General features: G+C 45.7%; 1 protein-coding gene across 1 annotated transcript; it reads left to right on the plus strand.

Annotated features, from left to right (window-relative positions):
- Positions 1-2,519: 2,519 nt before the first annotated feature.
- LOC104044345 (myosin heavy chain, skeletal muscle, adult-like) lies at positions 2,520-18,902 on the plus strand. Its single transcript, XM_064467256.1, has 38 exons — positions 2,520-2,758; positions 2,845-2,988; positions 3,082-3,238; positions 4,838-4,865; positions 4,964-5,075; positions 5,172-5,264; positions 5,398-5,461; positions 5,554-5,652; positions 5,759-5,862; positions 5,968-6,106; positions 6,747-6,865; positions 6,983-7,132; positions 7,963-8,133; positions 8,468-8,777; positions 8,929-8,996; positions 9,680-9,767; positions 9,862-9,979; positions 10,742-10,865; positions 10,952-11,088; positions 11,192-11,447; positions 12,236-12,478; positions 12,711-12,887; positions 12,973-13,118; positions 13,207-13,297; positions 13,386-13,775; positions 13,931-14,057; positions 14,226-14,344; positions 14,850-15,046; positions 15,462-15,645; positions 15,733-15,898; positions 16,071-16,195; positions 16,356-16,664; positions 16,765-16,968; positions 17,237-17,362; positions 17,458-17,628; positions 17,715-17,819; positions 17,931-18,026; positions 18,616-18,902. Exons 1-38 carry the CDS (start codon positions 2,552-2,554, stop codon positions 18,769-18,771), a joined length of 5,820 nt encoding a protein of 1,939 aa, XP_064323326.1. The 5' UTR covers positions 2,520-2,551; the 3' UTR covers positions 18,772-18,902.
- Positions 18,903-23,788: the final 4,886 nt, after the last annotated feature.

The following is a 23,788-nucleotide window of genomic DNA, read 5'->3' on the forward strand; positions in this document are numbered from 1 at the left end:
AAGTAAGATATTTCCTCTGGCTGAATTCGGTAAATCAGGAATTTAATCTTTTTGCTCAACCTAAAGCACTTCCTTTTTTACCAACATGAGAATGCTGTGATTTTTAGCTGTTAAAATCAGAGAGTACATTTTGGCCTTTTGTTCTCATATGTTACACAGTAGATGCCACAATTTGCAACTGCTTGTTCATTATTAGGTCATGCAGCATGTCTTTAGATAGCTCAGTTTTCTGGGAAATTTAATATATTTCAAATATATTTTCTTTACATGTAATATACCTTTATATTTATCTTTATAATATCTTTATATCCATCAGCATCTGTATTTATCTCAAGATCTGGAAATCAACAAAATTCAACAAGAGCCAGTGCAGGGTCCTGCCCCTGGGGAGGAACAGCCCCCCGCGCCAGCACAGGCTGGGGGGGACCTGCTGGAGAGCGGCTCTGCTGAGAGGCCCTGGGGGTGCTGGGGGGCAGCGAGGTGACCCTGAGCCAGCACCGGGCCCTTGGGGCCAAGGGGGCCAGCGGTGCCCTGGGGTGCATGGAAAGGAGTGTGGCCAGCAGGGCGAGGGAGGTTCTCCTCCCCCTCTGCTCTGCCCCAGTGAGGCCACATCTGGGGTGCTGCGTCCAGCTCTGGGCCCCCCAGTTCAAGAAGGGCAGGGAGCTGCTGGAGCAAGCCCAGCGCAGAGCTGCCAAGGGGATCAGGGGCTGGAGCATCTCCCTTGTGAGGAAAGGCTGAGAGACCTGGGCTGGTTCAGCCTGGAGAAGAGAAGGCTGAGGGGGATCTCATCAGTGCTTACAATTTTCTGAAGGGCAGGTGTCAAAAGGATGGGGCCAGACTCTTTTCAATGGTGCCCAGTGGGGCAATGGGCACAAACTGACACACAGGGAGCTTCAGCTAAACATGAGAAAAACCTTCTTTCCTGTGCAGATGCCAGAGCAGGGGCACAGGCTGCCCAGAGAGGCTGTGGGGTCCCTTCCCTGGAGACATTCACCCCCCGCCTGGACGCGGCCCTGTGCCCCTGCTCTGGGGGTGCCTGCTCACGCAGGGGTTTGGATGGGATGCTCTCCAGAGGTCCTTTCCAACCACTACCGTTATGGATTTCTGTGATTCTGTGAAATCACCTCAAGCACTCTATGCATGAGCTGTATTTCAAGAGTTGCTATATTGTCCCTGTAGGGATCTGAGCTACAGTAAGCTTCTGGTTTTCTATTTTCAAGAGAAACACCTTGGTTTTAGTCAAAATGAGCTGTAGGTTTTGGTATACTACTATTTTTCAAGTATTTCTCTATAGACCTCTCAGCATCATATGAAGAAGATAAATGCTACTACCTGTATTGTACAGTTTGAATTGTTGGCGCACTCTGTATCAAACAAACTATCTTGGATGGATCACAAAGTCACCCAGAAATATGTCAGCATAATACATAAGTCCTGCATCCAAGTTCTCTAAGTGCCTTAACTGTTTGAGATGCTCTCCTTAATTCTCTTGTCAATTTATTTATAGTAGATATAGCCATGTAGCTGGTAAGATATAAAAAATTTCTAATTATATCTAGTCAAATCAAATGACAATTATGTCTTTAGGTAAGTCTGCCAAACAATGCTTTGCCAAAGAAGGTTGGCCAAAAATGCTTTGACCGAAGAAAGAGGAAGAATCCAGAGCATCTGCATACCAGACTCTATAAAATCTCCTTGGGACTATTTTGCCCTGCTCTCACTGAATGTGTCAAGGTAAGTGCATGGGTTCTGTAGGACTGCAGAGACTGAGCAATTTCTCTTTATCTTGCATGTCTCACTGCATTCTGATTATTTCTGATAACCAAAGGGAGGGCTTAATTCTGACAGCTGAAATTTTCAATCTGCTTTCCATGGCATCTTTTTATTTCCAACTTGTCTCTGGAATACTATGGAACATAAGAAAGTTACCGACTTGTTAATATACTAGTGACTGACTTAGAACCTTTGATGTCATAGCAGGCAACACCCTAAGTTTGTAACTGTTAGTCCAATAAACTTGAGGTAATTTTACTATATTCATTCCACATTTTTGGTATTCATATCCATTGAAGACAGGATTGGACTGAACCTGGTAAGACATATACAGTGTGAAAGTAAGTAAATTAACTTTCCACAGATCATGGGCAGTGAAAGGACTTCTTGGAGACTCATCGCTCATAATTAAGGGCAACAGAAGTGAGAGATTTTCTTTAGGCTTAGTTTGTCAATATACCAGTAGTAATATGGCAAAACACTCACCAGTATGATAACATGGCAAAATTATAATCAACATTAAAAATTCTGTTTGTAGTTAAAAGACTAAAATTTGTTTGAATGCTGTCTCATTCTCAAGTGGGATACAAGTACATAGGTGTTCAAATCAGAACGTGCTTTCAAAAGGCATTATCAAAAATGGCATACTAGATTAAACACTGTAAATACAGAAACTGCAAGAGATTTCATCACTGGCACAGAAAACTATTGTCTGAGTGAAAGTGTCTTCTTTCCCACTTAGAGTCTTCTGCTGGTGTGCCTTCAATAAAGTCCAGACATGGCCTCTCCAGACTCTGAGATGGCTGTTTTTGGGGAGGCAGCTCCTTACCTCCGAAAGTCAGAAAAGGAGAGAATTGAGGCCCAGAACAAGCCTTTTGATGCCAAGTCATCTGTCTTTGTGGTGCATCCTAAGGAATCCTTTGTGAAAGGGACAATCCAGAGCAGGGAATCAGGGAAGGTCACTGTCCAGACCGAAGCAGGAGAGGTGAGGAAAATGCAAGTATTGAGAACATAATTTAATTCTCACTTTGGGCTTTTAGCTGACATATAACATTCTCTCTGACGTGGCAGACCCTGACCGTGAAGGAAGATCAAATCTTCTCCATGAACCCTCCCAAGTATGACAAAATCGAGGACATGGCCATGATGACCCACCTCCACGAACCCGCTGTGCTGTACAACCTCAAAGAGCGTTATGCAGCCTGGATGATCTACGTAAGTAGCAGCAGCAGCCTTCCTTTGTGTAGCTGGGAGGAACTGCTCTGCCAGGCTACGTGGAAGCCAACGTGGTGTCTCCCTTCCTCGCAGACCTACTCGGGTCTCTTCTGTGTCACTGTCAACCCCTACAAGTGGCTGCCGGTGTACAACCCGGAGGTGGTGTTGGCCTACCGAGGCAAGAAGCGCCAGGAGGCCCCTCCACACATCTTCTCCATCTCTGACAACGCCTATCAGTTCATGTTAAATGGTGAGTTGCTTGATATCCCTTCAAATGACATTATAGTGTGTACTTCAGCAAAAATCTTCCTTTTCTCTGCAATTAATCTTTGAACAAATGGAGTCATGTTTACATCATATGTGTCAGCTGACTAAACTGGAATGCCCATCTTTAAATGAGAAAAATAACACAGAAAGTACACTTGGAAAGTTGTAGAGGGAAGTTTGGGAATTAAGTTCTGTATTTGTAGAGTAAAAAGTCTGATGGAAAGGAGAATTAGCAATGCCTCAGAAGTGTTAGTGCTCTTTCTTAACAATGATCAAACATTGCTAATATAATATGCATATCAGAAAGTAAGAAGGAATCTTTATAAATTGAAGATCCAAATCCAAATAAGTGCACTATCAGAGCTTTTTTACTGTCCTAGAACCCCAAATGATAAGGGATTTTCAGATGAAAAAGACAGAGCCTAAAAGGCAGGAGTTACAACAGGAAATGGAAGATTGGCAGAATGGCTAGATAAGAAATGGCTATTACCTTTCAAGAATAAGATCTCAGGCTTACAATGAATAATGCTACAGAAATTTTGGCTCAGTGCTCATTAAGGCAGAAGAAAAGAATATTAACTTTAAGATTACCTTGAAGAAAAAAAAAAGAGAACAAAAGGAGCAATAGTTCCATGATATCATATTCCATTAAAAATAGAACATTGACATCTTGAGAAATGCAGACTGTTCCAGTTTTCTCATGTTAAAAAAGGAGATAATGAATCTGAAAATGTTCATCAAGGGACAGAACAATATTCATAAGCATGAAATATATTCAGTACAAATAGCAATTAAGTAGGTAAGGAAACTTTGAAGACAGAGAAGAGAAAACTGAGGGAATATATGACAGAAATTTGTAAAATCAAGAGTTGTACAGAAATTAAGGGCTGTATAGAAAGCAGAATCAGAATTAATTCCTTTCTTCTGTCTAACATTTGAACAGCTAGGAAGCATTAAAACAACTATCTGTTGAAACATCTTTTAAAAAACAGAGGACATCACAAATTAAATACAACATACTTAAGTCCTGTATATTATTTATCAAAGAAAATCATACGTCCTAAAGGTCTATTTCAATGACTCAAGTAAGGAGATGAATTCATGCAAAGTCTACCCAAATGGTTACATAACATTATACTATGCCTGGCTCAAAAAATCCTTGACCTCATGAGGGCCAATGGACTGATCTCAGAAGGCTCTTGAATACCCAGAAAGTGTCAATCCATTTTACGTTACATGTTTTAATCACTTTAATCGTATTGATATTGTAAAATAATATTTGTGTTTGGTTCTTTTGTATAAATAGAAATATCAATCTTGATTTAAAAACAATTAACATAAAAGGAAGCTATTATAATTTATCTTTCATCCATAGCCAAAAAAGAATTTATTTTTTTATGGGGGAAACTTCAAAATATCCTGGAAGGGATTAATTGTTATATTATCAGGGCGTTTTAATTGGGAAATGGCTATCTAGTGTAACTGCAAACCTAAACAAAGCTTCAGTTCACAGTTTCTGTCATAGATTTTTATTTCTCTGCAGCTGAGGAGCCCTAAGAAAACTCTTTCTGTCTTTTCACAGATCGCGAGAACCAGTCGATCCTGATCACGTACGTACACTCCCTGCTCGGGTCCCTGAGGGGCTGCCGGGTGCCAGGGGACCTCCTGCCTGACCACACGCTCTCTGCTTCTCTCTTTGCTTTGGCAGCGGAGAATCTGGTGCAGGGAAGACTGTGAACACAAAGCGTGTCATCCAGTACTTTGCAATAATTGCAGCGAGTGGGGACAAGAAGAAGGAGGAGCAGTCCGGCAAAATGCAGGTAAATTAACAGAGAGTGTCTTGAAGCAATGCTTCCCTCTGTTCCTGACATGATTTTTGGAAAGGAAAACCAGCAATAATTATTGTCATCCCGCAGGGAACGCTTGAGGATCAAATCATCAGCGCCAACCCACTGCTGGAGGCCTTTGGAAACGCCAAGACCGTGAGGAACGACAACTCCTCACGCTTTGTAAGTTGCTGCTTTGGACAAAATCTCTCCCCCTCATTACAAGATAAGCGATGGCCCTAGCAGTATTCCATGCAAAGGAGGTGCCGGAATAACCCATCCTGGCTGAAATGCTGCTTCTTTTTCCACTTAACAGGGCAAATTCATCAGAATCCACTTTGGAGCCACAGGCAAACTGGCTTCTGCTGACATTGAAACTTGTAAGAGGCTCCCCTGGCCTGACCCCGGTCCTTGCCAACTTCCCAGCCCCATCTGCCTTCCTGTGCCTAACTCTTTCTACCTTGCTTGCCAGATCTGCTGGAGAAGTCCAGAGTCACTTTCCAGCTCAAGGCAGAAAGAAGCTACCACATATTTTATCAGGTCACGTCCAACAAGAAGCCAGAGCTAATTGGTACGAAAGACCATTATGTCTTTTTGAGGATAATCACTGAGCAGCAGCTCCCTCTGTTCCCTGGTTGGCAAAACTAAGCCTGTGTCTTGCCTATTCCTGCCTTCAGACATGCTCCTCATCACCACCAACCCTTACGACTTCCACTTTGTGAGTCAAGGTGAGGTCACTGTTCCCAGCATTGATGACCAGGAGGAGCTGATGGCTACAGATGTAAGTAACACAGCAAAAAGGTACCTACTGTACATGTCTTGAAGGTGACAGAGGTGACCTACTAAGGACACGTATTTTCATTGTGCTCATTGTGTTCAACTGCAGAGTGCCATTGACATCCTGGGCTTCACTCCTGATGAGAAGACAGCCATCTACAAGCTGACAGGGGCTGTCATGCACTATGGGAACCTGAAGTTCAAGCAGAAGCAACGAGAGGAGCAGGCAGAGCCCGATGGCACAGAAGGTCCTTAACAACTGACCTTTTATTAAAGAAATCAGTTTGGGATGATACTTTTCATAGACAGGACAGAAATTATAACTTAATCAAGTGACAACTAAGTAATGTTTCTTTGAGTGTCCATGAAGCTATGAACTTGATTTTCTGACCTATCTTACTGAATGGTACTCCTTCAGTTAGCTTTTTTGATGGGCTAATTTCATGCATTTTTCCACTTAGCATGCAGAGGGTATTGATGGTGTTCCTTGAAAATACAACTTTTCTAGTTGAATATATAGGCTCTAGATTTAGGTCTGGCATATACATATTTCTCCTATGTCAATGCAGATTGGGGTCTATTTAAATATAACAGCTTTCTTAAGTCTTGATGAAGATGCCAAGTAGTAAAGTGAAATTTATTAAAGTTATAAAATTAAATAAAATAGTTAAGGAAAGGTTTCTTACTGATAACTAGTTTTTTTTTTTAAAAAAGCAATATTGGCTTTCACAGCTTCCCCATATTCAATATGCTTGCTATTATACTAGATTAAAAGATTTGCAGTCAAGAATTTTGAACATTGGTGTCATTTCTGAGACACACATCTATTGGTCAAATTCCAGTCCTTGTCCAATGAACAATTTTTTCTTTGTCTCTCATGACTTTCAGTTGCTGACAAGGCTGCCTATCTCATGGGCCTGAACTCAGCTGACCTGCTCAAAGCACTATGTTATCCTCGAGTCAAAGTTGGGAATGAATTTGTGACCAAGGGTCAAACTGTGGAGCAGGTAAAATAATTGGTTACCAGGAATACATGATTATACTTCAATACTCATCTTCAGGCAATTAAAATTCCTTAAAATTTCTCTGTGCAGTAACTTTTCCATATTTACCCTCTGCTTTAGGTGAACAATGCTGTAGGTGCTCTAGCAAAAGCTGTCTATGAGAGGATGTTCTTGTGGATGGTTATTCGTATCAACCAACAGCTGGATACCAAACAACCCAGACAGTACTTCATTGGTGTCCTGGACATTGCTGGCTTTGAGATCTTTGATGTAAGGAAGAGGGATTTCACAACAGCTTCATGGAAGGGACAACGGGTGTTAAGAAAATTCTAAGTCTTCTTTCATGAAAAGTGATATTTTCTGTAAAAAAATCAATGATCAAAAGATCTCACTACTAAAGAGATTGGCCTTTTCAACCATTAGGTATTAATAGGAAAAAAACTAATACCACAGCGTGTAAGAATATTAATCTTACTTAAAACAAAAGAAAAAAGTAAGAAATTTGAGACAAAGTTATATGTCCCAAAGGTGTGAAAAATATTGAAAGAGTTTAGAAATATTTATGCTGTTGATGGAAATTATTGAAAGAGATTAGGAAATGATCATGCTTTTGGTGAAAGAACCCCAAAAGCTTCGACACCAGCACATGGAGGTATCTAAAGCACAGAAAAGATATCTTAGGAACAACAAAATATTTGACTAAGAAACTCAGGCAGTCTTCATGATTGGGGTCTTGGGAGAGGCAGAGACTAGTAATATATTTGTTCTGATAGGAGAAGTTGTGCTAAAGTTATTTACTAAATTTACTTTAGAATTAAGGGATTCCAAAGGGATAAGGAAAAAATATCATAATAAAAGTATCTGTATTTTATGGAATGATAACAAACAAGCAACCATATCTCTACATTACAGTGAATTAGAAGTATTTTCTCTCTTGAAAATGCAGGTAAAGTCCAACTGAAGGATTTCTGGGAGAATAGATAGTGAAGGGGCCTTGTATATATCTGATGAGACACATGAAGGATCAGAGCTACACAGGGAAAAGCCTTGTGGTGATCACTGAACCATGAAAACATTGCATCTTGTTTTACATTTGGCAGTTCAACAGCTTTGAGCAGCTGTGCATCAACTTCACCAATGAGAAACTGCAACAGTTCTTCAACCACCACATGTTCGTGCTGGAGCAGGAGGAGTACAAGAAGGAAGGAATTGAGTGGACATTCATTGACTTTGGGATGGACCTGGCTGCCTGCATTGAGCTCATTGAGAAGGTATCCTTCCTGTTCAGGTGCATTAATGCTGGAATTCTCTGGTTACTGAGGGACACATAAAGAATTTGTTTACGTCTGGATTAAAATGATAGATTTTTGTTATTAAAGTGCTCTGTGTTTCTGTAATTTGTAATGTTGTCAGCAATGGTTAGTAGTTCCACAATTAAGGAGAAACTCCAAGGATGAAAAATGATGAACCTCACTTTATTTTCTGTTGCATTTTGACCAGAAAAGAACAGAAGCAACCTTATCTTCTGATTCCGTCCTAACACTAACCTCATTCCAACCAAAGAATCTCTTTTTCCCTCTTGTCTGTTGAAATGTTTTCTCCCAGCCCATGGGCATCTTCTCCATCCTGGAAGAGGAGTGCATGTTCCCCAAGGCAACTGACACCTCTTTCAAGAACAAGCTCTACGACCAGCATCTCGGCAAGTCCAGCAACTTCCAGAAGCCCAAGCCTACTAAAGGCAAAACTGAGGCCCACTTCTCCCTGATACACTACGCTGGTACAGTAGATTACAACATCACTGGTTGGCTTGAGAAGAACAAGGACCCTCTGAATGAAACTGTCATCGGGTTGTACCAGAAATCATCACTGAAAACATTGGCCTTACTCTTTGCCAACTATGGTGGAGCAGATGCAGGTCAGCTCTGTCAAAATTGTATTTTCAGTGTGGGACAATGTTGACAGGAAATCAAACAGGAAACATAAAAGTTTAAAAATTGTTTTATGTTCTGTAGTGCAATGTTCAACATCTATATTTTAACATTGTTTTCTCCTTCTTTCATTTACAGAGGGTGGTGGCAAGAAGGGTGGTAAGAAGAAGGGTTCTTCTTTCCAGACAGTCTCAGCTCTTTTCCGGGTATGTTCTGGTTTCCTGACTTTGTCTCTTTTGACTTGAAGAAATAGAATTTAAAATGTGAAAAGTGATTCTATAACTCTTGGATTTAAATAGCCAGAGCATGAAGAAGATTAGGTGCTATAGGTAAATTTTCTTTCCATTTAAGTGCTGGACAAGTTTCTTCTTTTTTTTTTGTTTTTAACATGGATGATATTCTCTCAATATATCACAATAAGAATCCTTTCCAATGGGTGAGGATGATGTTATTTAGATCTGTTTTCATACACCTCTATTTTTTAAGCTAAATGTGACATTGAAATAGGTCAATTTCTTTAAGCTATTGCACAGAGTTCAGCATTTTTTATGAAATAGAGATCACATATAAAAGCCTAACTAGTTTATTGATTCAGCAGAGGAAGCATAGGGTTGGTTGTGACTTTCAAAGCCATAAATCTCAGGCTATTAAATAAGTTATATCCCATGTTTTGTAAATAATAAATCATGAAGCCACAGTAACCAAATTATATCACCTTTTAACAGTAATATTCAATGGAAAAAGATAGATAAAGACATAAGCTTTTGTACACTAATATGGAAATTTTGCAATATGGTTTAAATCTGACAAATTATTACGTCCTTTCCATGGATGAAATACACGCAGATCTTCCATTTGTTGAGCTAAACTTTACCTTGTAATCTCACAGGAGAATTTAAACAAGCTGATGACAAATCTACGCAGCACTCACCCCCATTTTGTCCGATGCATCATCCCAAATGAAACAAAAACACCTGGTAAGGGGATCCAGTAGGAGGAAAACTCAAGCCACAGAAGATCTCCTCCTCAGTATCAAACAATGGGGTAGTCACGAATGGTGGTGTTTGTTAGGTGCCATGGAGCATGAGCTGGTGCTGCATCAGCTGCGGTGCAACGGTGTGCTGGAAGGCATCAGAATTTGCAGGAAAGGATTCCCCAGCAGAGTCCTGTATGCTGACTTCAAACAGAGGTAAGAGTGCTCCTTATTTCCCCCGCATTTAGACCGAGCTGAATAGCCTGAGTATCTTAACAAACTTAAGCATTATACTTCAAAAAGTCCCTAGGTAGTAACATAGACATGTTTTATTGTGAATTAATGACTGATTTTGTATTGATGGTGAGGATTCTTTTGGACTCTAAGTCCAAGACAAAGGTGAGAGCCTTTCTCCCCATTCTTTTCCTGTGCCACACTTTTTATGTCCTAAACTGCTTAAGCATCGTATTTACCATGCAGATTAGTGCATACACTCTGTAATCAAATCATATTACAGTAGTGCACTACTGGAAAATGATGGGGTAGAATAAAAGTTTCCTTCACACAGAAACATCACATATGAGAAAAAATACGTTTCCACCCAACATCCTAAAAAATGCCTCTGAACTCTCTTAATTGAGGTCTGTCCCCATCAACGACATAGTCAGCTATTGCAGGAAATGACCCGCAGAGAGCTGCTGCTGAGAACAGACTATTTTAATACAAATATTTGGACAAGGAACTGACTAGTAATATAAAACTGTTCACTAGTAGTTCATGATGATGTGACACAGCTGATTATCAAGAGTCCCTTCTATTCTGATTTAACAATATGAAATCTTCACTTACACTGTCTTGAAAGAATAGACTGTACATAATTCAGTCAGATAGTCAGCTGTTGCAGAGAAGGCTGTGGGGTTCAATCACAGTAGTGGTTTCAGTAATGTGGATTTCTTCCTGTTATGCTTTCTTCTACAGATACAGAGTGCTTAATATAAGTGCTATTCCAGAAGGTCAGTTCATGGATAGCAAGAAGGCTTCAGAGAAGCTTCTTGGGTCCATCGATGTGGACCACACTCAGTACAGATTTGGTCACACCAAGGTAGGAACAAGTCCTGCATTCAAACACTATGTGCTTCTGTTCTGTGCTACTTGAGACTGATGTGCTGCAATATTCCATTTCCTAAGGTGTTCTTCAAAGCTGGACTGATAGGTCTGCTGGAGGAGATGAGAGATGAGAAACTAGCACAGATCATGACCATGACACAAGCCAGGTGCAGGGGCTTCCTGATGAGAGTGGAGTATCAGAGAATGGTGGAGAGGAGGTAGACATTTCTCAACCATGTATCATGTTCTTATGGTACTTGGCTAACTGAGTTTAAATCATCCAGCGCAGGGCATGTAATAGTCACATGAATTTTATTTCAGGGATGCTATTTTCTGCATCCAGTACAATGTACGTGCATTCATGAACGTGAAGCACTGGCCCTGGATGAAGCTGTTCTTCAAGATCAAGCCCTTGCTGAAGAGTGCAGAATCTGAGAAGGAGATGGCCAACATGAAACAAGAGTTTGAGAAAACCAAGGAAGAGCTTGCAAAGTCTGAGGCAAAGAGGAAGGAGCTGGAAGAGAAAATGGTGACCCTGCTGCAGGAGAAAAATGACCTGCAGCTCCAAGTACAGGCGGTGAGTATCACCGTTCATTTGTCCCTGGGAAAAGAATGATATACAGTCAGAATGGTTCTTACCCTAAGCAGAGACTCACAGGAAGCTGACTAACGTGCAGTAGGAAACAGTCTAAATCACACACGCTAACACTGAGTAAACAGGCACAGCAGGGGCATGGTGAGTGTTGTGGCAGCCCCGCATGAGACTCGGCATTCCTGCTGTCTGAGGAAAGAGCCATGTAACACTAACCAACACGTAATCCACAGCAGAGAGCTCTGACCCGGAAGGGAAGTAACTCATCTGCTCAACTTTCAAAGCAGAGTATCTATCTAAGAGAATAAAGGCAAACCTGAGAAGGACCCACTCTTCCTACTTACAGCTACACCAGAAGGCCTTGATTACTTTCAGAAATGTGGATGCTTCCCATTCAAACCCAGTTAGGAAAAGGCAACTTCTTCACAGAAAACAAAACACCACTTCCTCCACTAATTTATTCCCAAAAAGCCTTTACTCCACAAATATTATGAGGTTCATGAAGAGTCAGTTTAAAAGAAGAAGTTATTGAACACTTTTTCTGTCAGCTACCCTCTCTTTGACACATTTTTAAGAGACACAAAATATTTGGAATCAGTGTTGATTCCAGGTGACTAGGTTTCCCACTAAACACCCAAACAGATCTTCCAGTTGCTGGAGAGGAAGGCCAGGTTCAGTTCCCATTTCAGCACCTGCCTACTCAGAGATACAAAAGGCAGAGCGGAGAAACTTCAAAACATGTCAACCCCCAAAACTCTGTGTCTCCCCACCAGGAAGCAGATAGCCTGGCTGATGCTGAGGAAAGATGTGACCAGCTCATCAAAACCAAAATCCAGCTGGAAGCCAAAATTAAGGAGGTGACTGAAAGAGCCGAGGATGAGGAGGAAATTAATGCTGAGCTGACAGCCAAGAAGAGGAAACTGGAGGATGAGTGTTCAGAGCTGAAGAAAGATATTGATGACCTTGAGTTAACGCTGGCCAAAGTGGAGAAGGAAAAGCATGCCACTGAAAACAAGGTACACACAAACACGGGAATCACATAAGGGTGAAGGCACAGATGCCACCCACACCAGCCTCATATCCTCAGAACAAAGCTAGGTTTAGAACAGAGCAGAGGCATCAGAGCGGGGCGTCTAGGCAGCCTGAATAAAAAACAAGCTCCTGAGTAAGCACTGCAAAGTGAAAATTTCGATGCACTAGCAGTCAAGATTTCCCCACAGACTTTTGTCACTTTCTTACAATCAACAGGTAAAAAACCTCACAGAGGAGATGGCAGCCCTGGACGAGACCATTGCCAAGCTGACAAAAGAGAAGAAAGCCCTCCAAGAGGCCCATCAGCAGACACTGGATGACCTGCAGGTAGAAGAGGACAAAGTCAATACGCTGACCAAAGCTAAGACCAAGCTGGAGCAGCAAGTGGACGATGTAAGCACGCAGGCATAGAGCAAGGACAGGACAGGTATGGAGTGAGACGTGGCTGGCAGAGCACCGATGGTCTTGTTCTGTTTAGCTGGAGGGGTCCCTGGAGCAAGAGAAGAAACTGCGCATGGACCTTGAGAGAGCCAAGAGGAAACTCGAAGGAGACCTGAAGCTGGCAAACGACAGCATAATGGACTTGGAAAATGATAAGCAGCAGCTGGACGAGAAACTGAAGAAGTGAGTGTGTCTGTGGGGCACCTCAGTGCTGGGCTGGGGCGCTTGGGTGGTTTTGTTCAGGCACTAACATGGCTTTCTTTGCCCAAAGGAAAGACTTTGAAATCAGCCAGATCCAGAGCAAAATTGAGGATGAGCAAGCCCTGGGCATGCAATTACAGAAGAAGATCAAGGAGCTGCAGGCAAGTCTGTGTCCCTTCCCCTCTCTCACCCAGTCTCAGCTCAGGTAGGAGGAGGGCCTGGGTGCGAAGGGTCCCTAATGTTCCCCAGGCTCGTATTGAGGAACTGGAGGAGGAAATTGAGGCAGAGCGAACCTCTCGGGCAAAAGCAGAGAAGCATCGGGCTGACCTCTCGAGGGAGCTAGAGGAGATCAGCGAGCGCTTGGAGGAAGCAGGAGGGGCTACGGCAGCTCAGGTTGAGATGAACAAGAAGCGTGAGGCAGAATTTCAGAAGATGCGCCGCGACCTCGAAGAGGCCACGCTGCAGCACGAAGCGACGGCTGCCGCCCTGCGGAAGAAGCACGCGGACAGCACCGCTGAGCTTGGGGAGCAGATCGACAACCTGCAACGGGTGAAGCAGAAGCTGGAGAAGGAGAAGAGTGAGCTGAAGATGGAGATTGACGACTTGGCCAGCAACATGGAGTCCGTCTCCAAAGCCAAGGTATAGAATTGCAGTAGAATGTGCTCACAGGGCCAAGGGATGGCACATGGGCTACCTCTACCAGCCACATTCTCTCTCACAAAAAGGATCCTTGCTGTGAGGATAAGGCAGAGTCCAGGAGTTCATCTCTTTCCTTCCTTGTGTTTGCTATCTAGGCAAACCTGGAGAAGATGTGCCGCACTCTGGAAGACCAGCTGAGTGAGATTAAAACAAAGGAGGAGCAGAATCAGCGCATGATCAATGACCTCAATACCCAAAGGGCTCGTCTGCAGACAGAATCAGGTGAGACCACATCCTCCTTCCCGAGGTGCGCGCCATGAGCGTACCACAGGGTGCAACGTGATGACTGGTGTAACCTCTCCAGGCCACTCCTGATTACGTTGCTTGACAGGCGAGAAACTGTAAGATTATTAATAGTCTAGTCACCTTTCTCAACGGTACCCTTCCCAGGTGAATATTCACGCCAGGTGGAGGAAAAGGATGCTCTGATTTCTCAGCTGTCTAGGGGCAAGCAAGGATTTACCCAACAGATTGAGGAACTCAAGAGACATTTAGAGGAAGAAACAAAGGTGAGGAGGTTTAGTATAAAAAGGTTTTTCCTGGGGATAGAACTGTTCTTTTAAGAAGCTACATCACCGCTCAATGAATCTGGAAAATCTTGCCTAGGATTTTTCATATTGTAAAACCAAACATGGCCCAACATTCTTCCCCCAAAGACATGTAGTACTGGACAGAACACCAGAAATGCACGTACCCCAACTCAGAAGCTGGAGAGGGAAGCCAGCATGATGATTTTGATGCTGGAGGAAGTCATCCACAAGGCTTTCATGAGATTCTGATGGTACTCTCTAAGGCAGGATTCAGACACATATGTCAAAACATTTACAGAAACAGCAGTTACTACTGTACCCGGGGCACCTGTCACTAACACATCCTGATCCTCCAGAACACATTGATGAAGGCTTCATCAGCTCCCAGCTTTACATTTGCCTAATTAGGAGTTTTGTTATAATGTCATTGTCAAGAGGCATCTCCAGACAAGTATTCAGGTTACCAAACCCAATGTCCCCACAGGCCAAGAACGCCCTGGCCCACGCCTTGCAGTCTGCTCGCCACGACTGTGACTTGCTCCGGGAACAGTATGAGGAGGAGCAGGAAGCCAAGGGGGAGCTGCAGCGCGCCCTGTCCAAGGCCAACAGCGAAGTGGCCCAGTGGAGAACCAAATACGAGACAGACGCTATTCAGCGCACGGAGGAGCTGGAGGAGGCCAAGTACGTGGGAAGAGGGATGTGGAATGGCTGGAGAACAGAGACTGTCAAGGGAAATTGGAAATTGGACTCTCTGAGAGTGGGTTAGGATAAGGGTGGGACGAAGGCAGGGCTGTACTGTCTCTGTGGTAGAGGGGAGAGGGAGGGGGAGAGGGAAAATATGTTGTGAGAAAAGTGTAGACTGGAAGGAGAAATGTAGCCTTTAGGGCAAGGTAGCCTAAGAGAGGCCAAATACTCAATAGGTGTTAGGGCACAGAAGTGATGGAGCCTTTATGCTGCGTGCAGTCTTGGAGCAGAAAAAACCACCATGAAAAGCACTAGCCTCAAAGCCCCTAAGGTGGCCAACTGCCCTCTCGTGACCAGTACAAAATTGGCTCCTGTCCAAGCTCTAACCTGGAGCGGTGCTTACCTCTCCCAGGAAGAAGCTGGCACAGCGCCTGCAGGATGCAGAGGAACACGTTGAAGCTGTGAATGCCAAATGTGCCTCCCTGGAAAAGACAAAGCAGAGGCTGCAGAATGAAGTGGAGGACTTGATGATTGAAGTGGAGCGATCGAACGCTGCCTGCGCAGCTCTGGATAAGAAGCAGAGGAACTTTGACAAGGTCTGTTGGGCTCCAGATGTGGGGTTCCTGGGCAGAGCATCCCCTCCTGATTGCCACATCCCGTACCAAGGTCCTCTTTCTCTTCAGATCCTGGCAGAATGGAAGCAGAAGTATGAGGAAACGCAGGCTGAGCTGGAAGCCTCCCAGAAGGAGTCTCGCTCTCTCAGCACGGAGCTCTTTAAGATGAAGAATGCCTATGAGGAGTCCTTGGACCACCTGGAAACGCTGAAGCGTGAGAACAAGAACTTGCAGCGTAAGTCCCTGGCCCTCTGCTGCTGGCAGGGCTTTCCCACGATCCACCACTACCCACCGCTCCACAGGGGCCTGTGCCTCCAGCTCTGCACAGATGCCTGTCACCGTGGTGTGGCAGGGCCCTTCCCATTCTGCTCTGGGCCTGACCGTGCCGTGGGTCTTTGTTTGCACAGAGGAGATTTCCGACCTCACGGAGCAGATTGCGGAGGGAGGAAAGGCGATTCATGAGCTGGAGAAAGTCAAGAAGCAGATTGAGCAGGAGAAGTCTGAAATCCAGGCCTCACTGGAAGAAGCTGAGGTACACACCGTCCTAATAAATAATGTCCAGACAGAAAGTATGGGAAGAGTTATCTGCAGAGATAGCAGAAAAGCAAGCCTAGATTTCATGAAGTACTGCATAAGAGATTACTTGGAAAGGAAGACTTAGTTTAATTCATTGTTCCCACTGACTTGTGCAGGCCTCCCTAGAACACGAAGAGGGGAAGATCCTGCGCCTCCAGCTTGAGCTCAACCAGGTGAAGTCTGAGATTGACAGGAAGATAGCAGAGAAGGATGAGGAGATTGACCAGCTGAAGAGAAACCACCTCAGAATTGTGGAGACGATGCAGAGCACCCTGGACGCTGAGATCAGGAGCAGGAATGAGGCCTTGCGGCTGAAGAAGAAGATGGAGGGAGACCTGAATGAAATGGAGATCCAGCTGAGCCACGCCAACCGCGTGGCTGCAGAGGCACAAAAGAACCTGAGAAACACACAGGCGGTGCTCAAGGTCTGTTCAGCAAAGCTACAGGCAGGCAAAGGACATCCCTGACATGTTTGGCAGCCAAGCTCACGCTTTTGCCTTGCACTTTCTCTTGTCTCTTTTACAGGATACCCAGATACACTTGGACGATGCTCTCCGGACACAGGAGGACCTGAAGGAGCAGGTGGCCATGGTGGAGCGCAGGGCAAACCTCTTGCAGGCTGAAGTAGAGGAGCTACGGGCAGCCCTGGAGCAGACGGAGCGGTCAAGGAAAGTGGCTGAGCAGGAGCTCCTGGATGCCACTGAACGTGTGCAGCTCCTCCACACCCAGGTCAGGCGCTCTGCTGGAAATTAATACCCTCAACAAGGGATATCAAAGAATGCAATCGCTGGGCATCCTCTAAGAGATTACTCTGGAAACACTTGTCAGCCATGCTGTGATACGGCCAAGCTAGCCAGCCACCAATGCCTGGTTTGCCGCTGTGGCTCTAAAGAGGACTCCAGCGTGAAAGACTTTGATAACCAATATGCACAGTTTTAACGCTTGATATGGAGGCATTAGGTCTAACAGTACAAATCACGTCTTCCCTGTTGCACAGAACACCAGCTTGATCAACACCAAGAAGAAGCTGGAAACAGACGTCATGCAAATTCAGGGTGAAATGGAGGAGATGATCCAGGAAGCCCGCAATGCTGAAGAGAAGGCCAAGAAGGCCATCACAGATGTGAGTCGGGGGCTCCTTTCATCGCTGGTGGTGGATGTATTCTCCCCCAAACCGTCTCCAGCCCCAAAATGGCTTTGACCCTTTGCTCTCCTCAGGCAGCCATGATGGCCGAAGAGCTGAAGAAGGAGCAGGACACCAGCGCCCACCTGGAGAGGATGAAGAAGAACCTGGACCAGACGGTGAAGGACCTGCAGCACCGCCTGGATGAAGCTGAGCAGTTGGCGCTGAAAGGAGGCAAGAAGCAAATCCAGAAGCTGGAGGCCAGAGTGCGTAGGGCTGGTATTCGTGCACGTGCAAGCCTGTCACGTGAGCAGCCAGCGGGGAAGCTCCAAAGATGGGCCTCTCATTGCAGGTGCGGGAGCTGGAAGGGGAGGTTGATGCTGAGCAGAAGCGCAGCGCTGAGGCCGTGAAGGGCGTGCGCAAGTACGAGAGGAGGGTGAAGGAGCTGACCTACCAGGTAAGGCAGGAGGCCTCCTTGGGCTGACCCACTAGCCCCAAGAGGAGTTGTTGACCTTAAATGGTGGGGGACTAAAAATTCACTCTCTTTCCTGTTTGCCAACGGCTTTAGTCTGAGGAAGACCGCAAGAATATTCTGAGGCTGCAGGATCTGGTGGACAAGCTGCAGATGAAGGTGAAATCCTACAAGAGACAAGCTGAGGAGGCTGTAAGTAACACACTCATTGAGACGAGTAAGAATACCAGGAAAGGAGCATGAAAGAAACTCCCAAGACACAACGGTCTTGGCCATCCTCTTCTCCTGTCATGTCATGACGCCTGGCTGAGTTCTAGGCACCCCGCAGTCAGGGATGAACTGAGGGAAGTTCTGCAGCCTGATTTCTACAGGAGGTCACACTAAACAACCCAGGAGCCGCATGCACTGACTGGAGTGAACTGAAGTTCATGAATCTCTGCTAGTAATCAGCAGCAGAAGGCTTCAGGGGCTTTCTCAACCTACTAAGTCACACTTGTAGCTGGGCAGCAAGTAGTTGGAGAATAAGTAGACAAATGACAAACCCAAGGGGCAAAATTGCTTCTCAGGCATGACACAGTACTGGTGAAGGTGGTCACAGTGGGGTCCTGAATAAGAGAGGATGAGGAGGTCTGTGTGAGGCTTATGTGTAAGCAGTGGTGGGTGGGGGCTGGAGATCTGTGCCTTCCCCCAGGGAAGGGCTGCAGCCCGGCGAGGCCCAGGTGCGGGAGGAGTGAAACCCGTGCCCTGGTCTCCTCACCACCGACTCCCTCTCCCCTCACAGGAGGAGCTGTCCAATGTCAACCTCTCCAAGTTCCGCAAGATCCAGCACGAGCTGGAGGAAGCCGAGGAGCGGGCTGACATTGCAGAGTCGCAGGTCAACAAGCTCCGAGCAAGGAGCCGGGAGTTTCATGGCAAGAAGATAGAAGAGGAAGAGTGAGGATGCCATGAGGCAGCAGAGTGACCTGAGGGCTGCACAAAATGTGAACCTCTTGGTCACTTTCTTCTGTAATTACTCCTTGTAACCACGTCAGTATCTAGAGAATAAAGACCGTAGATTCCTTGGCATAAGGACTGTTAGCACTAGCTCTCATTTCTTTCTGTTTTTATTCGTTACGTCTATATCATCGTTAGCTTTTGGGCACAGCTTTGGCCGATAACTTTTGTGTACCTATGCCATGCTACAGCTTTGTGTCGTCTAGTCCCTAACTGCTTATCCCTTCTTTATTACTTGGTACCGGGGGTATGAAGAGAAATTTAAGTTCACGTGAAGAGAAATCAAGGACAATAATTCCTGATAGTGACTCCTGCCAGTTCAGCCTTCCTACTGTTCTGTCCCATAAACCATCTTAGGTTATATTCACCACACAGCACCTCAGCACTTCCCAGCTGTGCAGCATGTCAGCCGTGAGCTGCTCCTTTTGCTGGCCACCGTCCAAGGCAGATTTTGGAGGGCCAATAACCAACACAGTTCGTGTTTCTTTGGGAAGCTGACAGAAGGCGGTCTTCAGTCTCCGCTATGTTTGGTTCATGAATTTAATTAGTCAGGGGGACCGTGAAGAGTATCGCCTCCCCTGGGACTAAAACTGGAGAAGGCTGGTGACAATTCTGTGACAATTCCTTTAATTCCTGCAAATCAGGTCAGTGCCTATCAAAGATGAGTCTCTGGCATGCTACCCTCTGAAACACTACCCTGCCTGGGGGAATTTTTCTTTGCTGATGAGAGATCCCTGCTGTTCAATGTGGTGCTTGCCGTAGTGGCATTGTAGAAACAGTAGGCCTCAACCAGGAGCTTCTCTCACTAGCCCATGGCGAGAGAGGTCAGAGCAGACAGTGAGCAGAGAAGAGGCAGCTGCACTAGCCCATCAGTGGCAGGGCAGCACAGGGGTGTTCATTAGTAGCTGGCCTTTCCAGTCTAGCCTGCTGATTTTCCATTCAATGTGCAGAAAAGTAACAAGGAAGATGAGCAGACAAAGATCGAACTTGATTCTGGGCCTGAGCAGAATTCCACATGAACTGACAAAGAAGACTTGAGAGCAGACGTAAAATGCCATCATATTCAGTCTCAATGACTGCCTTTTGGGACAGCGCTCAAAGGGCTGGAGCTCACTGGTGCAGCCACGGCTTCTGAGTTGCCAGTGAGCCCTGGACAAACCCAGTTGACGTAGCACCTCCTGGGAAAGAAGTGGTATGAGGAACCGAGGACAGGTAGTTTGTGTCCTTCTGGAGGGAGTATTCCATTAAAGTCAAGTCAGCCTTATATGTGAATCAACACAGAAAGTTCTGAAAGGGTAGAGGAGCATGTGGCCGGGGAGATCCAGATTATATAACCTACTGGAATTTCCAAAACCTTTCAGCAAGGTATGCCGACAAAGGCTTTTAGAGAAGTGGTGAAGCCATGGGATATGAAGGAAGTTTCTCACTCTGCTCAGCGATTCTCAAAGACACCGAACGAAGGAGAAAGGTTTTTTGTGCCTTTTATCAAGCTATTGATAAAGCAAACTGAAGAGGTGTTGACCAGGAAGGAACATAATGTTTCCCAGTGAAATAATGCTGTTCTAGGCAGTAAGGACAAGGACTGACGCCTAAGAACTGCAGAAGGCTTTCATGATACTGAGTAAGCGGTGCCATTAAAGAGCATACAAAATTCGGTAGAGTTAAAACTACCAAACTACATGCATGGGGAAACATAATGCAGTGACACATATAGAAAGATGGACTCTGAACTGACAATTGCCCATCAGGACAAGGTCTTCAGATGGACTCTGATCAAGGTCTTCCACATGCGCTGCATAGCTCTGTGAAAATATTCACTCATTTCTCAGCAGTGGTAGTAGAAAAGAAAATAAAAAGAGGCAAACTGAATTGCAAGGATTTATGATTCCAAAGGCAATAGTATTGATCAGATGCATGGAGGGGCTTCCGTAGGAAGACTAACTAAACAAACCCAGAAACTTAAGATAGGGAAGGAGAGAACTGAGTGGGCATACAAAACAGAACCATAGCAGTAGCACAGCATGGAGAGTCTTGGCAGGGATCAACAAACTGAAGCAAGGCATTCAAAACCACAGTGATGCGTTGGTTCTTCACAAAGCATGCAGTTAAGCTGTGGGCCTCCCTGTCACTGCAAGCTAAAGGGTTACATGGATTCAAAAGAAACTTGGAGGTGTTCATGGAGAGGAAAATCTACTGGAAGTAACTACAGAGAAACCCTGTCCATGGTGCGAAGGCCCAGAGCTGTGTAGAAAGGCAGGGGTTCAGAGAGCACGTGAGGGTAACAGCTGTTACCGTTTGGGAGAATGGAGGGCATCCTCCACTCCAAACCCATTTTGCCAGTAGGAAATGAGGCTGCCAGTCATAACACACCCACCAACTGAGGTACCCCAAGGAGACACAGGTATAAACGCATAGTTGTTGAATCCCACAGTTTTTATGCAAGAGATGTTTGGATTGCCACAGTGAGAGCACTACTGGACCTCCCTGGGAAAGCTGGGAGAAATACAGTCCAGCACACAGGAAGGCTTTGGAATCGGAGCCCAAAGAGGTGAAGTCCAAGCATCACTAAACTGTGAGGCCAAGAGCAGTGTGGGGTCACGGCATGGCTCTGCTCTGAAACCCAACGAGTCACCCTACAAGATACTGCCAAACTGGAGGCACTTCTCAGGGAGCGGAAGAGACTGATCTGGAAGGAATGGCAATATACACCTGTGCTGCCTGGCAAAGCAGTGACCAAGCAAAGTGGCTATTGCAGCTTGAGGTGGACAGGATATGAGATACATGTTCCCAAATCTACTTGCTTAGAGGTCAGACAACATCCCCATCTCTTGGGTTAAACTCAGTCCTTGCCAGGTGCAAGCATCACGGAGAGAAAGGTGTGCCCCCAGCAGCCTTTAGTGGGGTGAGCAGGGAGTCTCCTTAGGACAAGGGATGCAGGTACTGTGAGAGCACCCTGACACTATGGCTGCTGGCTATCTGGTGGCACGTCGCCATTGTTGTTTCACTTCTGACCCAGTTCCTTCCCTGCTCTTACCCAAGAAGCCTGTTCCCTCCCTCGCCTGCCCTGTAGCAGGAGTCACCTGCTGCCCAGCAGCGATTGCTTCCAGAGACATTAGCTGAGAACCTAAGTGGCGCCTGAGTAACTGTGCAACCCAGGTGCTCATTGAAGCGCAGCCCAACTTGAAATGACAGGAAAGCCACTCTGCTTACCTTTTTGGTCAGACAATCTGGTCGTTCTCCACTGAGATGCTCCGTCTCTTTCAGGCTGCAGGAAGCCATGTAAGAATGCCATCACTGGAAAGAGAAGACACGATCCATGGAAAAAGCTGTGACTCAAACTCCCTAAAGGAAAGATGCATTCAATTCCCTTTTACCCACTGCAAGGTTGGGGAAGACGGACAGAAATTGGTCCCTGAGTGGAGAAGCAGCATGAGGGGATGGCAAAAGGCCGTCCCGGTCTCTTCATGGCTATCCTGAGATAGGACATCTCTTAACCAGGTGACCCACAAACATCTACGTGGAGCAGACCTCATATGCTAGGCATGGAGAAAGCGCTCCTCATATTTAATTCCACATGACTCAATGCCCGTCAGCAGAATAAACACGCTCCTTAATGAGGAAGTGTGTCCATGCCATATGCGGGCTCCAGCCTCAGCCGTGTCTTAACAGAAGGACAGGGAAGAGGAGTTTTCCTCCAAAGGATTAGGGTGCTGGCATTTCCATTCAGCTTGGGCTAGCATTCCTGGGAGTTCTCCTTTTACACAGAGGACTGCTGTCTGAAGAAACACTGCTGCAGTGGAGGCTGGGCATTCCCTGTCAGACTGCCCATCGGGTCTGCTGACATCTCTCTCAGCATGCCTAACAAAGAGGTGCAGCATAAACTGACAACTCCACTTGAAAGCTGCGCTTCTTACAGTGGGGTTTTCAAACATCCTTTGTCTCTGCTCATGCTGGAAATGCTTTTGCTGCACCACTAAGCACCTTGGCCTCAGTGCTGGACAAATGCAATCCCTACCTGTTACTGAACGGAGGTTTACGATATCTTTAGTTTTGAACCTAGGAAGTGCCGTACAACATCGCCCATGAGAGACACCATCCCATTAACCCTGAGAGGAAGAATCCATGATGTGAAACAAATTGAAGAAGAAAGGAAGGAAGGAGGGAGGGAGGGAGGAAGGAGGGAGGGAGGGAGGGAGGAAGGAAGGAAGGAAGGAAGGAAGGAAGGAAGGAAGGAAGGAAGGAAGGAAGGAAGGAAGGAAGGAAGGAAGGAAGGAAGGAAGGAAGGAAGGAAGGAAGGAAGGAAGGAAGGAAGGAAGGAAGGAAGGAAGGAAGGAAGGAAGGAAGGAAGGAAGGAAGGAAGGAAGGAAGGAAGGAATTGTGGGTGCTCTGCTGACACACTGATATGTCCCCTCTGCTGCATCTCCCACCTCAGCAACCAGTATTTTCTATGAACTTTGCCTTGTTACACATTAGCTTGAAGCCAGACCTTCCATGTCACACGATCCACTGGTGATTCACAGGGTGCACTGATCCCTACAAGCATGCTCTGCTAATCCAGACAACATGGCTGTTAACGCCTGCAGGCTGCAAATCCCACAGGGACTGCTTTTTCAAAGTCATCTACCAGATGGTAGGGGCCAGGGGCCGAGGTCAAGGAATGGTTTTCTGCCAAGCCTCAAAGCGCTAGCTGAGGTCGGAGGTCTCGCAGCCTTGTCCACTGGCTGGTACAAATCAGTATCCTTGTTGCAGTGTGCAGGGCAAAGAGACCCTCCCCTGCCTGCAGATGGTCACAGGCTTCACTGGCAACAGGAAGCACAGTGTGACACAAGGAACCAATGGGCAGACCCAAAGTATGTTTGATCTGTGCTTTGTAGCTGCTTGTATTTAGGGGCATGTCTGTCAAAACGGCAGGCATGCCAGGAAGGGAAGGAAAGGTTACGGTAGTGCAGAGGCACATCAGT

Source organism: Phalacrocorax carbo, chromosome 16, assembly GCF_963921805.1.
Source record: "Phalacrocorax carbo chromosome 16, bPhaCar2.1, whole genome shotgun sequence".
In the NCBI taxonomy this organism is placed as follows: Eukaryota; Metazoa; Chordata; class Aves; order Suliformes; family Phalacrocoracidae; genus Phalacrocorax; species Phalacrocorax carbo.

What these genes read in the sequence shown, in the direction of transcription:
- LOC104044345 (XM_064467256.1), top strand. Translation starts at nt 2,552, where the DNA reads ATGGCCTCTCCAGACTCTGAGATGGCTGTTTTTGGGGAGGCAGCTCCT. An exon ending in CTATCAGTTCATGTTAAATG is followed by an intron (nt 3,239 to 4,837) that starts GTGAGTTGCTTG and finishes GTCTTTTCACAG; the next exon opens with ATCGCGAGAACCAGTCGATC. An exon ending in CCTCACTGGAAGAAGCTGAG is followed by an intron (nt 16,196 to 16,355) that starts GTACACACCGTC and finishes TGACTTGTGCAG; the next exon opens with GCCTCCCTAGAACACGAAGA.